Below are 17,888 nucleotides of genomic sequence, written 5' to 3' on the forward strand. Positions count from 1 at the left end.
GGAAAGAGAGCCGCTGCTACTAGCGGCTGCTGCAGATTTCAGCAACGTCATTCGAGGGAGAGTGACGTATCGTGGGAATAGAAGGTCCAAACTGCACTCTCGAGAGGGCTTTGCTCGGTATTGTACTCGACCGGAGAACAGACCACGTGCTTCACGTGCATCGGTTACGTGAATGGCACCTTGAATGAATAAGAAAGAAATCAACGGAATAGCGAATCTTGTTTTGCGACATCACAACGAGATGCCATAGACATACGGCCGAAGTGACGTGGACCTTTATTACGATTTTTATGCGTATTATATACATACATTTTCTAGAACGATTGGTTCTCGATCCTTTCAACCAGATTAACGTTGCGTTGCTGTTATAGTAGTATCATGACGAACGTGTAACCAGATCGACTAAATCATTCGTACGATCGGAAAGCTTCGGGTCGTAGCGTGTATCCGGACGATCGTCGATTCGAATCACGAGCATAATTCATCTCGAGACCGAAGTCGAACATTCTGCCGAACCTATTACTCCCTTTTCGTCCTTTACGATTTCGCGGTGCGTGCAAAAAGATGCGAAAGAAAAAGGAGAAGAAGAATTCGAAGACGAAGAAAGGACGAAGGATCGGGTCGAGCTGCTCAGGTCCCGGTCGATCCTCTCTTTCGTCCCTTTTGGTCCCTTCGATAGAGGCAGACAAAGGCAAAAGGCGCCTTGCGTTCTCTTCGATGCAGTCTCTTTCACTCCTCTTTCTCTTCCACTCACTTTTCTCTTCGTCTCACCTCACCTTGGCCGCGGCCCTTCAACTGTCTGCGACCCACGCCCCACCTTCTCTTCCTCCATCCGAACTACCACTACTACAATCATCGGTACCACCATCGAGTTAGCAGCCACCTTCTTCGACCACGAGGAGCAACCTTCTACTTCTTCGTCGTCGTCGTCGTAGTCGACGATATTGCCTTCTTCTTTAACAGCGTGTCTTCGTTCGTCCTCTTTTCTGCCTCTTCTTTCTTTCCATTTCTCATTTCCTCCCGGCTGTTCTTCGGATGCATGTGTTCGTGAATGCCACTCCTATCGGTGTGCTTATACCGATCCTCGTCCACCTGCCTTCTCAGAGTTATTTAGCCAACCGAACCGCCCTAATTCGCTGTAGGCGAATTTCCGGAACGGGGGAGAAGCTTGGATAAACGGAAACTCGACGGCCTATCCGTCGTTTATATGCCGTTTCGCGATGAAAGACGATCATCGATCGCGGTTACCTCTGATTCCAAGCGTCAGTTTATGATTTTCGTTACTATTTCTTTTTAGAAGCGTTAAGCTTGTACACCATCGATAAACCGCGGATTTCGATTATATTTTTATGAATACAGCTAAAAAAAGTGGAGCCTAAATAGGAATTTGTTTCACTTACAAAATATTATCGTCTAGTTTCGATACTTTATGTATCTCTGAATGTTATATTTATATCTTATCTGTATGTCTTATAAATATGTCTATACTTATCTGCATTGTGTGAACTTGCGCACGTTCAAATTTCCTATAAATGCATGGAAGTACAAACTCTAGTCAGGAGTTACCCTTCGAACTTTCCGTTACCTTTCGAAATTGCAGAGATTTAATGTCGAAGAATCTCAAGTGTATTTGCGAGAGTTATATTTGTTGCTTATGCAATGGTAGTTAAGGAATTTCTAGTTAACGAAGGTCGACTATTTTTAGAGGTATTTATACGAAGCTCTCATTCTTCCATATCATGCTTGTAAATCGCAAAATTCACAGTGTCTGTAAACGATTTGAATTGTGCCAAGGGAGTTGAATATTGAAGTTTCACGTGCATAGTAGATAATGAATTTTACACAATTTTACAATGAAAAATATGAAAATGTGTGGATATATGCTTGCACTCGATCGCATTATGCATTTAGTTGAACTTTATAATGCGCCGTTCCGAGACATGTTATTAACTCACTGGGACGAGCGTTCCTCTTTGACATTCCTGAATCCGTATACATTATTCAGTAGTTGGACAAATTATATTGCCTAGCTTATGGTCAATTAACGGTAACCGATAGGTTTATTACGCGATTCGCTGTCGTGTTTTATAGCATCTTGCGATTTGGTGCGTTCGAACACTTGCACGGTTTAAATCTATTATTAGTAATTGAATTTTAATTAAGGAAAACGTACAATTTTGGAACTTCGTCAAAAGATTAAAATGACGAGGAATATTCAATATTTGATTGGCATAGAGAATTTATTAATACTAAAATTATTATTAATGGGAATATTAAGAAGAAGCAAAATTCAACGGCGACGATTTAAAAAATTAATCAAATCTGTCAAATTAAATTTCCATAAATATCTTTATAAACTACATTTATGGTATATTATATATATTAATTTAATTAAAATTTTTTATTTCTTAAATTCACATAGATATAGCTATATATATATATATATATATATATATATATATATATAATCTACAAAATATATATATATATATATATATATATATATATATATATATATATATATATATATATATATATATATATATATATATATATATATATATATATATATATATATATATATATATATATATATATATATATATATATATATATATATATATATATATATATATATATATATATATATATATATATATATATATATATATATATATATATATATATATATATATATATATATATATATATATATATATATATATATATATATATATATATATATATATATATATATATATATATATATATATATATATATATATATATATATATATATATATATATATATATATATATATATATATATATATATATATATATATATATATATATATATATATATATAATCTACAAAGCATAGTCTATTTAATTAAGAGTCTTATAATGGTTAGCGAAACAAATTCTTCGTTCAATCAAAATCCTATCAAGCGTTATTTTTATAAGTCTGATGAAGCACCGATACAGAACGGTTCTCCGCAGACTAGTCAGCCCTCTAATTTTTATTCCCCTCGATTTCTACGTCTTTCTTCTCGTCTACCCCACGGCCGGCCGGGAGGCATCTCGCCGTTGTATCCTTGGGCAAATTTATGCCTCTTCAGATTACGGATAATAATGGTTACCCTTGTGCCGTGGCCAGCTCGTCTTAACAATTTGCCAGCTAGAATTACGACCGACTTTCCCCCGCAGCGTTTTATCGCTACTACACGTTCTGGCCAGTGCACCTAGTCATTGGCATGCGATATCGCACGATTCCAACTTCGATTGTGAGAATTTTCATGAAAATTGCCCTCCATATACCTCCCTCCTCTTTTCCACCGTTTTTCAACTCAATAGTCACACGAGTGTTATCCGGTGTTCGCGTTTCAGCCTTTCAGAATACGAGTTCTCGATCGTAGAACATTCCGATTTAATCGAAGATCGTAACCTCGTTTAGCTACCAACAGAGGAATTGCATACTTTTGGCAAACGCACTGATCTCAAAATGAAATACGCGCTGGCGACGCTATATCGAATCCTTGAGCGAGAATTTATGGCGTTAACGAAGAAAGTGGGACGAATATATAGTCGCGTAATTTTTGGTCGCGGAAATTTCGAACGAAAGAACACAATTTTCGTTTGTCAGCTTCTCGTTCTTCAAACGGCAGACTAAATTGGTTTGGTAATGAGACGCGGGCAACGTTGTAATTTCCTCCCATTGGGCGCTACTTTTGCCCGTGTTTCTTCAAGGTCTCTTGAAAGTTCTGCGGCGTGTTAACGCGACGCATCCTTCGCGGTCCCGCGAGTTTATCGAAATCGGACCTGCATGCGCCGGGGAAGGGTTTCAAAGAACCACAAACCTTACAGTGGTGTGTCTCGTATATGGAGATTCAGCGGTTGAGAGAAAAACTGTGAAAGGGGTGGAGGAGCGGGAACGTGGGTAACCGTTGAATGAATATAATCGTCGAAGGTAAACCGGCTGGAAGGAAGAAACGAGACAGAAGAGAAGGTTGGGTACAATGGGTTCCGAAAATAAAGCGTGATCGATGAAACTGAAACAGGATTTACCCTAGCGATTCGAGGACATGCGTGGACGCGTTTCTCCTTACTTTCTTCAAATATTTTTCCGTTTAACCGTCACACACTTTTCACTTGGTGACTCAAGACTAGTGCGTGCATGTGCGCAAAATCTAAAATCGTTGGGAAAAAGATTTGCTTTAAGCTTTGATTAACGAACGTGATCAATTCCTTGGTCGTCTATTATTACGCAGTTTCTATAGTACAATAATAGCGTTATGTCTGCGTGACTAACGACACTCACGGTAAAAATTCCGGCTGTATACTCGTTCCACCTTCTTTGTTAATCTCAATTTCGTTTTCCAACGAAAGAAGGATTTTTTATGTTTCAATCGATTAAACGAGTCATTTGTTGACGAAAATCCTCTAGGATTATTGCATTCAAAATTAACAGAAACAAATTAATGCCAGTTAGATCGACTGCAATCTTTGCAAATATAGTTACGATGCGATTTATTTGTAACTTCTATACATAGATAAAAGAAATGATTACACCCGAGAGATTAGGAATCCTAGTAACGAATTAGGATAAGAAAATCTGTAGAATAAAATGGTAATTCTTAGGTTTCTAAAATCTAAGGAATTTTATAAAAAGTCGGTCGAGAACGAACAAAATAAAGCTGAACATGAACGAAGAGAACACGGTACTTTTCCACGATAAATTTCCCGAATTTAGGAGAATACCGCGGATGAGAACGACCCTATCTCTGGTTATGGTCGCAATTACGCTCGCGCCCCCGAGACGACCTCGCGTCGCAACTTATGTCCCTTTCCTCTCGCGTTTAAACGCTTCGAACCGCGTCGTGGCGTGCAGTTAAGGCCATATCGATGTCAAGATTGTGCCGCAGCGGCCGTCCCTGAAGAGCCGTGGACGCCCGTGACATTGTCGCGTCGCGCAAGGACTGCGTAGTGAAGCAAGGGAACCGTCTAAACGATCCAAAGAATGTTTTCAGTCAGTGTTTTCTTTCCCTTTCTGGTACGTTACTCAATGGGCAAAAATGTCGTCCGATTTTGATCGAATAAATGGAGTTGCGTGTCGCTATCTGATGACCCTTTGGCTTTGTGGAAAGCTACGATCGATAGTCCGTTTCGTGATATTTATACGTGGCTCGTTCGGTCGATCATTTTGATTGACTTTCTTACGATAATTATTATATAAGCCGCTTATTTGCTAAATCTGCGCAAAACGAAAAGTAGGAAAAATCGATGAAATTATATAACATAAGCATCGATCGCTTTGGCACTTCAATATCAGAATGGAAGTTATACGAAAAAAACATACGATCCACATAGAGAACCATCTTTTTGTCCATATATTTCGCAAGAAATCATTCGAATCTTCAAAAAAACATTGCTGTACGTCCACGAAATTTCTATTGTGAAAGTTACAAAATTGTATTACTCTTCCCAATGTACTAATTCCAGTTCACGGTATACGTATATAGTGTACCGTCCCAACAACCTATCCGGATTACACTCGATCGTATTCGAATCTATCGCGTGTCCAATTTCCACCTGAAAGAATCCAACTTTCCTGTACGATTCAAGTTCAGAAACGTCGTGTGATTTACGATGGCGACCGTTCGATAAACGCAATTAAAATGCTCTCTAATGAACGTGGAATCGTTCGGATGGCGGAGAAACGGATAGGAAGGAGGCAAAGGTATGCGAAGCCGGGGGCGGGGAGCTCCGCGTGTGTCGCGCGTTCGTTGGTGCGCCGAAGGAGAGAGTGAACTGAATGAAAGGGAGGTTGGTGAAAGAGAGAGAAAGGGAGAGGAGGATGCGAAGACAGCGAAGGATAGCCGCGGGAAGGAGAAAGGTTGGACGCTGGGAAGGAGACGGAACGCAGAAGGTGGCCGAGCGCGAAAGAAGGAAAGGGAGAGGAGTGGTTCACCTGCATTGCTAGCATTGCGCCGGCTCAAGGCCAGAGAGTCTGCGAGACCGAGGACCAGACCGGGTCGGGACCTCCTTCCTTCCAGTTTCCTGCACCCTGCCCTCTCTCTGCCTCTCCGCCGTCGTTTTCTTCCTTCTCTCCACATGGCATCCCACCGCTCTCTTACAGCTTCTCCTTTTTCGTACCACGCGCAGATCTCGCTATGCGTCTGTTGTTCCCCGCGTACAGACAATTGCGTCATGACAAAGAGTCTGCTCCTCCGACGGAGCACCGACACCGTCAAGCACCTTCCGTAGAACTGCGATCAGTCGTAGGCTCGCGAGCTACGTGTACTTGGAAGGATGCAGTTTTTTCAGACTCTCGGTTGATTTGGTAGAGATGGGAGGAGGCGTAGGTCGTGAGGATAATTCGATGACTTGGTTGTTGGTACGAGCGAATTAAGATATATGTACTTGGGACGCACGTCTTGGCGAGGTGCAATTCCCTTGCTGATTAATGATTCTTCTGGTCATTTGTTTGATTTATATCGGCGTATAATTGCGTTTTATAGGTGGTTGTAGTTTTGTGAATGGAAAGGATTCATCTTAAAGGATGGACTCGTAAGAATGACTTGCAGGATATGTAGATAAATCATACATATTTGTACTAATGCTATTTATCTTGAAGTGAGAAAGGACGATAGTCTTTAAATTTCGATATTCATAAGACTTGCTATATTCATATGATACGCGTATAAAATTAATTAAGAAAAGAGAAGGAGAGAAGGTCGATTACGTTTAGCATTTCGATATAATAGCGTTCTTAGAAAAACACGATGAAAACTTAATTTCGTGCGTTGGTTTCCAAGAAACTTGTAACTAAACGATCGTTTCTGGTTTGATTGCAGGTTGTAAAATCAAAGCACTGCGGGCGAAGACCAACACTTACATCAAGACCCCTGTGCGTGGCGAGGAGCCGGTGTTCGTCGTAACCGGACGTAAGGAGGATGTGGCGCGTGCAAAGCGCGAGATCCTGTCAGCCGCGGAGCATTTCTCTCAGATCCGCGCGTCGCGCAAGAGCTCGTTGGGCGCGTTGTTGGGCGCACCTCCTGGACCACCAGCGTCCGTACCAGGCCACGTGACGATTCAGGTACGAGTCCCGTACAGAGTAGTGGGCCTGGTGGTAGGACCGAAAGGCGCGACCATCAAGAGAATCCAGCATCAAACGCATACCTACATAGTAACGCCCAGTCGTGACAAGGAGCCTGTGTTCGAGGTGACCGGACTACCCGAAAGCGTGGAGGCTGCGAGACGCGAGATCGAGGCACACATAGCACTTAGAACCGGCACAGGAACGACCCTCGACGATTCGGAACTGCTAAGCGTGCTCTGTCGCGGTGGCTTGGGCTCGATCCTTGGTTGCCTCGATCCACCAGGCTCGAACGGTTCGAACGGATCAAGCGGAGCATTTTCCAGCAGCGGAAGTTGCAGCAGCTCGTCTAGTAGTTCCGGTGCACCTGGGTTAAATGATCTGGTGGCGATTTGGGGAGCCGGTATGGAAAGGGACGAAGGACTAGGCGAGTCGCCATCGTTCGAGTCCCAGACAGCGTCCGCCTCTTCGATTTGGTCGTTCCCGGGCGTTCCGTTGCCCTCGAGGCCATCACCGCCGGCATCAGCGAGTCCGACGTCACCTACGGATTCACTGTTAGGCGGTGGACGACGAGAATGCGTGGTGTGCGGCGACAAGGAGGTCACCGCTGCTCTCGTACCATGCGGACACAATCATTTTTGCCTGGACTGCGGCAACCGGGTCTGCGAGAGTTCGGATCCTAGTTGCCCCATCTGCTCCAGGCCCGTCTTACAAGCGCTACGCATCTTCTCTTAAGCACCGATCAAAGCCAGCAGAGATACTACAGACTCCTGGTACAGCGGCTGTAACACCGATTCTCACCATTAACAAACATCTGCTCTTCAATTTTTGGCGGCTCATCCAGGAACGACGGCGCTGGAGAACGCCCACCCCGTATTTTTCCGTATATTAAAAGCCTCGTGTTCCCCCGTTCGTTACGACTACGGCCGTGAGATTTCGCGTCGACAACGGGGGAGCGGACGCGCACAATGTCTCAATTCCACTGCTGCCAATAATCTCTTCTACGCGTCGGGAATGCCCTGATATAAATGCTAACTTGTCGCGTCGTTCCCGCCGACCGAATACAACGAAGTCAGCTTTTAAGTTCTACAAGAATATATAGAAAGAGAGAGAGGGAGAGAAAGAGAGATTAAAAAGAAAGATAACATACTCGCTCATTCATTGTCATCGTTTTCATACTTTTACCCTCGGTATATAACGTAAAGTGTAGTAGATATCCTGGCTCGCAGGTTTATGCACAAGATCAACACGTCGAATGAATGGCGTCGGAGCTGACGCGTGATTGAGAGCAATGAGTGACACACTCGGTTCTCTGTGTTCGTATCATGGTGGACGTCACATGTTTCTGTTACGTGAAAGAAGGACGATTCGTTTGGCTTTGCCGCTTATGGGGTTGCCTTCGAACTATCGGGAAAAAGTTTGACGCGCACGGTTCGATACCTTCGTAGTAACGAGACTGTTGACCACCGAGATGTTACTTTGCTCGGATAAAATACGAATTAGTATTGAAGGTAGTGCGTTTCATATCGATTGCAATAACATTCCATTCGCTGATTGTATTCACGTCACGGTATATTCTCGTATTTTTCTACAAATTCTTTTCGAATCGAAGGCAGTCTAGATAATGGAATGGAACGAATTAATCGAATCAATCGAATCTCCATCGACAACATTTTAATTAGCGTAGACGTTATTTTTTTATATAATTGACAATCCACGAACGAGAGTCAGCACTCTTCGGTAATACGTGCGAGAACGAAACATTCATAGTTTTTGAATATTTTTGTATGTTGTCCTTCTTTCACGTATCGATGCATGGAACGATTGAAACCGTAATTGCCATTGCGTTATTCTCCGCGAAACATTATAAAACACTATATCAAAGGTGCTTGCAAACACTGAGAAATAAAGTTTTTACGAATTCTATATTTTTATTTAGGAAGCGTACCAATCATCGTAAACGTCCTATTTATCGTTCTGAACGTTTTATGGAAATTACGAGTTTCGATTTCCATCAGCCATGATTTGGCTTTTGAATAGCCAAAAGCGCAGTTGCGGTGGTGTTCATTCGCTCTCTCGATCGCTACGCTCTTCGCGTCTTTTGCGGTCACGTGACTGCTAGTTCAAAGATGGAGACGTAAGAACAGCTGATAATATAAAAACGAGATGATTTTGAAAAAAAAAAGGAAAAAAAAAAGGAAGGTGCGTAAGAAGATCCTTTATTATTATTCTCCCTTATAACTAAACGAACAGGCAATGTGAATCTCAAAGAACATGTTAAAAATGCTTTTGTATGTTTTGTAAAAGTTTCCATGACGAATCGAGTATAATTTTGTCACGTGGTTGCAAGGTGTGTTTGATGGTAATCAATCAAACGATTTAAATCGAGGACAGTGTCAAAATGGAAAGGGATATAGAGGATGGTCGTGCATCTTTCGATAGTTCAGCTTTCGAAGTTTCTCAGCTAATAATTTATGGGATTAATCGAGCAATCGTAACGAATAAAATATCCTTGAAATATTTATTATCTCGTCACTCTTCCTATCTCATGACAAGTGAAAACTTTTCACGAAAGCGACTCTATCGGTAGATGTATCGACATACGAGGACTTTCGAGACCTGCGAGCTCGTCGTACATAATCGCAGCGAACGATCACCGAAAAAAAAATTGCCCATATTTGACGTAACTTATAACCTAGTACACGCTCACTCATACCTATACATACACATTACACGTACACATATTACAGACATACAGCCGATCTCATCATTATATATAACAAGCACTCGTCGCACTAAAGAAAGATTTAAAAAAAAAAAGAATATACAGGGTGAGTGGTCACGTGTCCCTCGATTTGCCGCAAAATTACTTAGATGATAGTATTATTAAAAACGGCGTGCCCGTCTCACCCAGGTTCCCTCGCTACTAGAGTATTATATCTTACATTTATATAAGCGACATAGCAATTGAAATAATAATAATAATAATATATTATAAATATAAAAAAACATAAATAAATATATTATATATAATATATATATACATATATATATATGATGTCAGGAAAGAAAAGGCTGACAAGTAAGAAGGATGATATTTTATCGAGGAGATTTAGATTTTGTATTTTTCGCGCGTTTCGTCGACGGGACCTACGGGTGGTCGGGGACAGCTACACACGCCAGGCGACAAAATAAATGAAAATTATTATTAAGAGTTCTATAAGAAAAAGAAAATAAAAAAGAGCGAAGGCAAAAAAAAGAAACAGACCTAAAGAAAAAAAAATCGAAAAATAGAGAAAAAGGAAAAAGGAGACAGCGCTTAAGGGGAAACAAAATGTTTTAAGATTATACGGTGCATCGCGGGAACGCGTGAACCAACTTCTCCCTGATTGCTGAAAGGTACGAGAACAAGGGAAAGAAAAGAAAGAAAGAAAGGAGAAAAAAAGAAATAATGCCGTCGATCGATTCCTAGGAGCGTATTCTTCGAGCCCTACGGAATAATCCGAGTAATAACTTGTATCTTGTAATAACTTGATGTAGTTTTTGTTGTGGGGATCGACGACCAGTGTATATTTAGCTTTTCTTTCGACAAGTCGTGATTATATCATTACATATTGTATTATTCTATCGTATGGATATATATCGGATGCTATTAGTATGTGTCATTCTACTAGAGGAAGGACGAACTTGCATTTTTAGTTCTTCTATTTCACGGTATCTCTTTTCCTCGTTCTTCCTCGCGGACATCCTTACAAACGATTGTCGCAATTTCCTGGATGTGCCACCAGCGTGCACGTTTGGGACAAGGAAATTGCGATACTCGTCGTTCAACACGAACGAGAGGGTGGCCGGTACGTGTCTTTACGTCCCGCTGTGTTATAATTCACTTTCTTCCTTTTTTTTTCTTCTTCTTTCAACGAGGAACAGTGTTACTCGTTGTTTGTTCGTGTAATCGTATTTCAAAAGGGAAAGAAAGCTGGACGAATGGTCTTTATCGGCTGAAGAACGCGATGAACGCGTTGGCCTGCTTCTTTTTTCTTTTTTCCTGATATTAAAAGTAGAAAAAAACCGAGGGACGAAACTACTTCCCCTTTTTTGACTCCTATTTTATATTTATGCTGACTTCGATGTCGAATACTATCGCCCGTTCTATTTTCCTCTAGTTCTTTCACATTCACGTGATTCTTCCTCGTTGTCTGTTACTGCAACTGCTGCGCGAAGCTGTTCTTCTCCTTTTCCTTTTCTGTTTTCCTTCTATCTTCAAATCGTCGGAAACTTCTTGTCAATCGTTGCCATTTTTAAACAAAGATATGCTCAAAGCGCAGCTCCGAACAAGTCGAGGTATATTATTAATACATATTACATATAAAATATATATATTATATATAATGTACGTCATCCAATGTTGTCGGATGTTCGAATAGAAAGAGGATATTTTTTCGGTCGTTCGAGCTGCAGCTCTGTATAGCCGGTGCCTCGGTAGTTTCTCACCTAGACTCGCTCCCTTCGTTTTTTATTTTATAATATTGATTATTATTATTTTTATTTTGTAATGTCCTTTTTTAATCGTTCAGCAGATATCTTTGTTCATTATGCGTTTCGTTTTGAACGACCCCGTCCTAGCAAACCCTGATGTCCAAAAACCATCCCCTTTACCCGTGTTCTTTTCGTACAAAAGGAAATAATAAAGAAGAGAAAACTCTTCCTTCTTGTCAAAAAAACGCGTTCTCTTCGCGAGCTACCGGTTAATCGAAATAGACACAAGCATTAGGTACACACTTTCACACGGGCATACATACACTCCCTACGAACAAGTTCACACTCAGCTTTCATACAGAATCGCGCTACATTTTAGCGCCAATGTATATTAGATATGTATGTACAATATTATTATTTGTTGCTCCGCAGGACATCACTCATCCTGTCACATATGAATGACGAGTTCACGCGTAGACGCATGAAATCCTTCTAAATGTACGTTTACACACATCCATACACTTGTACACATGTACATACACGTTCAAAGAACATACACACACGCGGACGTAATCTGACGTGCACTAACATAACACATATAAACACACATATAACACACATAGATCAAACACACGCGAAAATAAAGTCTTATATATATACATATGTATATTATAATCAACACTCGAGAGAGAGAGAGGGAGAGAGAGAGAGAGGTTTATTATATTTAAGTTCGAGGCAAATAAATTCTATATTTTTTCTATGTTAAGTATAAATTAGAGAGATTGTGAGAATGAATGAAAAGGGGTGAATGGTAACAGCAAGAGAAAACGAAAAGAAGTGTAAAAGATACGGTGATGACATAAACATATATTATATTATTATATTATATATATTATTATTATTATTATTATATTATATTATATTATATTATTATATTATATTCTATATATATACATATAAACTATATTTATAGGTATTCTCTTTAGCATCTACGTTCCGATATACGGGGACGCCGCCGCGCAGAGTATAATATAAAGGAACAAAAAAACAAAAAAGATGACGAAAAAGGAGAAAGACGGTCGGCGTGCTTGTACATGCATATGTAGATCATGCCAGATAAACTGTCATTAACTTCGCTGCATAAAGTCTGATCTGATTCTCGCAATTCGAGATCAGAGAAAGGGGTGAGAATGGGTGAAGGGGAAGGGAAAGTACGAGAGGAAAAGTGAAAAAGGGAAAGAAAATGAAGGCGAAAAAGATACAGGCGCGAGTTTTCGCTCTTCTTGCGTTTTTTCTTGTTTCTTCTTCTTTGACGGAATTTTCGAATATCGCGCCGCAGTTCTTGTCGCGCGCTAGAGAAAAGACGGGGACTATCGACGATCGCGGAACGGACGGACGAGAATACGTTGCTGGACTCTGTGTGGTTGTGTTGGTATTTGCTCGGCAAAACTGCTGGTACTTGCTCGAACGTGGAGAAAGAACGGGTGAAACCGAAAACGTCTCGCGAGATAAATCGAGAGATGTCAAGGGTGGTGGAAAGGAATAACAGTGGGTGGTTGCCAAAATTCGAAGCGCGTCTCGTTGTACTCGCGAAACAACCTCGACATGCGTCAGAACGAAATGTCTGCATGAAAAGTGTAGTAGAATTAAAGCAATTTGTCAACGATAATATTCATAGCCGTGGCTCTCTTCGAGGCGCGTGTTCGACGGCGTCGATGTGCAGCGAAACTCGGTTCACTCAGGGCCGTCTTCCCAATGTACCACGAATGATCCACTGGGAAAGTTGCGGTTTCATACGTATAACTGACAGAGGTAGCCTTGCTGACCGCACGTAGATCGCGCCCGCGCTTGCCGTTACGCAGTCTTCCCTTCTCCCGACGCGCGATTCCGGAAGACGATACAGCTCTGTGTGTTTAGTGTGCCGGGTTCCGCGGCAAGACTATATCACGAACAAACGAGTAACAATTTGTCGAGAACCTCCGCTAGACTTTAGGACGACTACTGCTAGATAACACTTAACCGATTCACCGACGCGTCAGGCAGCCTTCACTTTGGCCGAGGTTCCGACATATCGCGGCAGAGTCGGCGTCATCGTTCCTCACGATCGTCATCTTCGTCAGATAGGTCACTGCACGTGTGACGTGCGCTGCTTTGCAACGTTCACGGCGCACGCGTACACGTTGTTTCGTGTTCTCGCTCCAATTTCGCATTTATTACCCACCGATAACGCCGTCGCGACCATCGCTGTCTCCACTTTCGTTCGTTTCAGCGGACGAACAAGCACATCATTCGTGGCAATGCGTTTGCCATCATCTCCAGCCACTTTCGCTAACGTTCGTCGAGTCGATCCAAAGTTAGAGCAGAAGGGATCGCGACGAGTCGATTCGTTCTTCCGTTGCGTCGAGCCGCGTGCTAAGGGTGACGATTGCCGTTTTTGTTCTCAAGGAGACAGCTTTTCGCTAATCGAGGTTGTACGTTAATCTTCCTCCTTGACCGTGTACCATCGATTATAGAGTATCGATCAGACGCTAGACCAGAAGGGTAGCGAGATTTGCAGTGCCATACGTGAATCAAAAGTTGTTCGCTATGTTCTTCTACCAATAAATGTCGATTTCGACTAGCTGCTATGTTGTTCTACGATGGGAAGATTAGTTTAGCGATGGTGTTCATTCTTATCCGGGCATTTTTTTCCACGCGACTCACCCACCGCACGCGCCAATCAATCGTTTCTTCGATGAGTCGTTCAGCAGGAGGAGAGACCGCCCGATCTTCTTATTAATCGGTTGAAGTGGGATAGTTTGGAAGCAGAATGATGAAAATGATCGCGTAGCATTTTTCCGGGGTGTTCTTTCTCCGCGAGACGCGAAACACGGACATTGTCTGGCCCCGCAGTTCCTTTTTCACTTAACGTCGAATCGTTTTCAGTGATATTAGTCAATGATGTGTCAGACGTACAAAGTATTGTACACTTGCGGTGTGATTATGTTCCCCTGTTTATTTTCCTAATTCGACCTTAATTCTATTTTACGCGTTTTTAAGTTGTTTATGCGGTTTTGAAAGAATTATTATGAGTAAATTACGTAAATGCCATTAGAAGAGTGATATATATATATATATATATACAGTATATATATTTTTTTATAAATATCGCGTGTGACGTGTTATTTTATTGTTATTTATTCTGTTTGTCGTTGTCTTATGTGGAGCTAATGAAATATTATTTTTTTATCGAGTTAACAAACAGAAAAAGCGACAAAATTTACTAAAATCGAAATGGAACATTATTAGTCGTTTTGTTAACCGTATTCTTAAAAAGTTCGTTTACTTCATACGATTTTTCTTTACTTTACTCCTTTTTTCTCTTCTCGCGTGTTCGTTTCCGCGTTTCTCGCGAGTAAAAACGTCTAATCGCGACGTTGCGTAATCTCTCGCGGACCAATCGTCGTATGATCTCTGTTGCTGTTTTTCAACTTCGCTACCGACAGTTTACGACCGTCCCGGGGCGCCGCCGCTTTCCTTCTATGGAAGTGGTTTTATCAGATCGATAAAACGCGACCAGTCTGACACATTTCATCGGCACCAAATCGTGATGGATCACGGACAGAGACACATTCAGGAATATCAAACTTGTCGGTGGATCGTTGCTCGCGGTGTGTATCTCTCGTTCAAAGACGGATCACGCGACCATTTCACGATTTACAACCTTCTTGCTTCCCGTGGAAATCGATAAAGCAGGAAATCGTGGCGTTGTCCCTTCGAACGCAACGCTGGTAAACCCTCGTGGCGACTTCGCCGCGATCTGAGTGACAGGGCATGCTGTGTATTCTTTGTAGCGCGTTCTTTGTAGGAGGCATTTACCGCGTTTTAACGTAACGAGTAATAAAACGTCGTCTAAGGTTAACTAATATCGTAATAATCGTATTAAAGCGTAACGTATAATGATTATTGATATAGCCATTGGCTGTGACCGATAACTGCCATTTTCGTAAAAAAAAAAGAAAAAAAAAGAAACAAAGACGAGAGAAATAAGACGGGAAGTTGTTTTAAACGGGTCTGCGAACACAGACGTCGGCGATCTCACCGTCGCCGTGTCGTGAGAATACCAGTACTGTGCGCGGACACGTGCTCACACCGTACACACGCACGCACACACACACACGCACGAACACATCTACACGTACGAACACACACGAACACGTTAATGAAACGGATACACGCGATTGGGTCGCCATGTCGAGATAAACGCGAGAATTTCGGTTTCGAGGAACGAGACGACGAGGAAACCGGGGGGGATTTGGTGAAACGATAACGGGGGACGATATGACGATGGCGAAAATGAGATACGAGAACTACTAGGAAGGATCCGGAATCGTCGGTTTTTCCCGGAGTTGTAGCGATCAAAGGAGAATTTCGGTGCGAGATAGGAAAACAGCTCTGGCAAGATAGAGACGCTTTCAGAAAGATGGTTGTTCAACGGAATAAGGTTCGAATTGACGCGGAGAAAGGGTGAAACGACGCGAGTATCGAGCAATTGCGAGAGAGAGAGAGAGAGAGAGAGAGAGAGAGAGAGAGAACACGTACACCCACACGACGATACATATCTCAAAGAATAATAACTAAACGTAAGGGAGATTAAATAAACGTTAATAGATGACAGAGTAATAAGGAAATCTAGCCACTGAGGAGAAAAAAAAACTTCGATGAAGGCGGATGAAAACGGATTATAAATTAATTATAGGTATATCGAGACGTATATATATATATATAAATATATATATATATAATATATATATATAATATATATATATAAATATTATAGAAACAGAGAGAAAGAGAGTGAAAGAAAGAGAGAGAGAGAGAAAGAAAAATAGATGATCGTTGTTGCTTAATTTGTCCGTATTTACTATATTATTATATTCTATTAAATAGCTATATATTTGATTATTAATTATTATTAATTATATTATTATTATTATCATTGAAATCATTATTATTATTGGTCTATATATAGTATGTATGCATATATTTCACATCTATTTCTGTACTTGCGCATAGTGGTTCGCTGGATCGGTTTAAAGCTTGGCACGGAATTATATTTTTTGTTTGCCGTTTAGTTGAAACGCTGTTTAAAGATTGTTTTATCCCTTTAGAACAACTACTATCGATCAATCGCAGCCGATAGAGATTCTACTCTCAGTTACATAACGTACTGAATTTTTCCTCGCGAAAACCAAACTTCGTCGCTGCGACACTTTCTTCTTCTATTTTCCTTTATATTCTTCTATTGCGCTCTAACCTGGTTATTGCCTCGTTTTCGATCGTTCTCCATCTTTTTCATCTCCCTTCGTGCGCTGTGCAAGCTGTCGATCAACGATGGATAGTGATTGGATATGAGTGAGATCGTTCGAATATATCTAATATATTATATATATATTATGTATTATAGATACTATATACACGCGTTTGTATTATCGCGGAGAGGAATAAAAACAGAAAGGATGCACGTTCGAGGATACGAAGACGCGCAGCTCACTGTATTATTCTATATGGATCGATATAAATGGCGCGGTAGTACGTCGATCATATCGCACTCGAGTTCTCGAACGTGCCACCGCACAATTACTTATCCGAACTACTTACTGGTCTACTTAATTGTCGTAAAGGACGAACGAAAGCGTAGCTGTGCTCAGTTTACTGCGTTCGCAATCGTTGCACGCGCGCATCACCGTCGATCCATCGAGATATCACGTAGCGGGCGTAGCCATTTCAGTTTCCACAGCGACTCCGTTCGTCGTGCGTTCATGTCAAATCTGTTTGCGCGCGTTTGCACAAATTATAATTTATTTTTGTTACCGTATGTATTGCGCTGCGAGTAAAGGAAATAATTGTTATACGCAAAGATTAGATTCAGTGGTAGATTAGAGAGTGTTCGTTTATTCCCAGCGAGTCTTGTCCAATATGAATAAATTTAAGTTGGTCAATTTGCTACAAGTTGATATTGTTGCGAACTATGGCTACGAAGTTATTAAAGATGTTATATGGAAGCTAGATGCAAATAGAATATAGTCACGTAATTATAATGTGAACAAATTATGTTCTTCAGAAACGGACAGATACAAAGAGCAGTCACTGGGCTTTGCAATTATCTGTCGGTAAAGGAAAGATAAACGAAGGATGAAGAATAACGAACACACGTAAACAGATTCAGATTGGCGTAGAGACGATCGAACGAGGACGATCGCGGGGGAATGTCGAAAGGGTTAAACATGGTGAAACAGAAAAACATTGTGAATTCTGGAAACAATGATTCTTC

The 17,888-nt window shown here is 41.2% G+C and overlaps 1 protein-coding gene across 1 annotated transcript in view; it reads left to right on the top strand.

The window, feature by feature from the left end:
• Positions 1–16,188, top strand: part of LOC100741145 (RNA-binding protein MEX3B) — a 68,825-nt gene extending 52,637 nt beyond the window's left edge. Inside the window, exon 2 of the mRNA XM_003490272.4 lies at positions 6,858–16,188. Coding sequence (XP_003490320.1) covers positions 6,858–7,834 — 977 coding nt within the window. The 3' untranslated portion in view covers positions 7,835–16,188. The remainder of the gene's footprint in view (positions 1–6,857) is intronic.
• The last annotated feature ends 1,700 nt before the right edge of the window (positions 16,189–17,888 follow it).

This window comes from Bombus impatiens, unplaced genomic scaffold (genome assembly GCF_000188095.3).
Source record: "Bombus impatiens unplaced genomic scaffold, BIMP_2.2 scf_0418, whole genome shotgun sequence".
Lineage (NCBI taxonomy): Eukaryota > Metazoa > Arthropoda > Insecta > Hymenoptera > Apidae > Bombus > Bombus impatiens.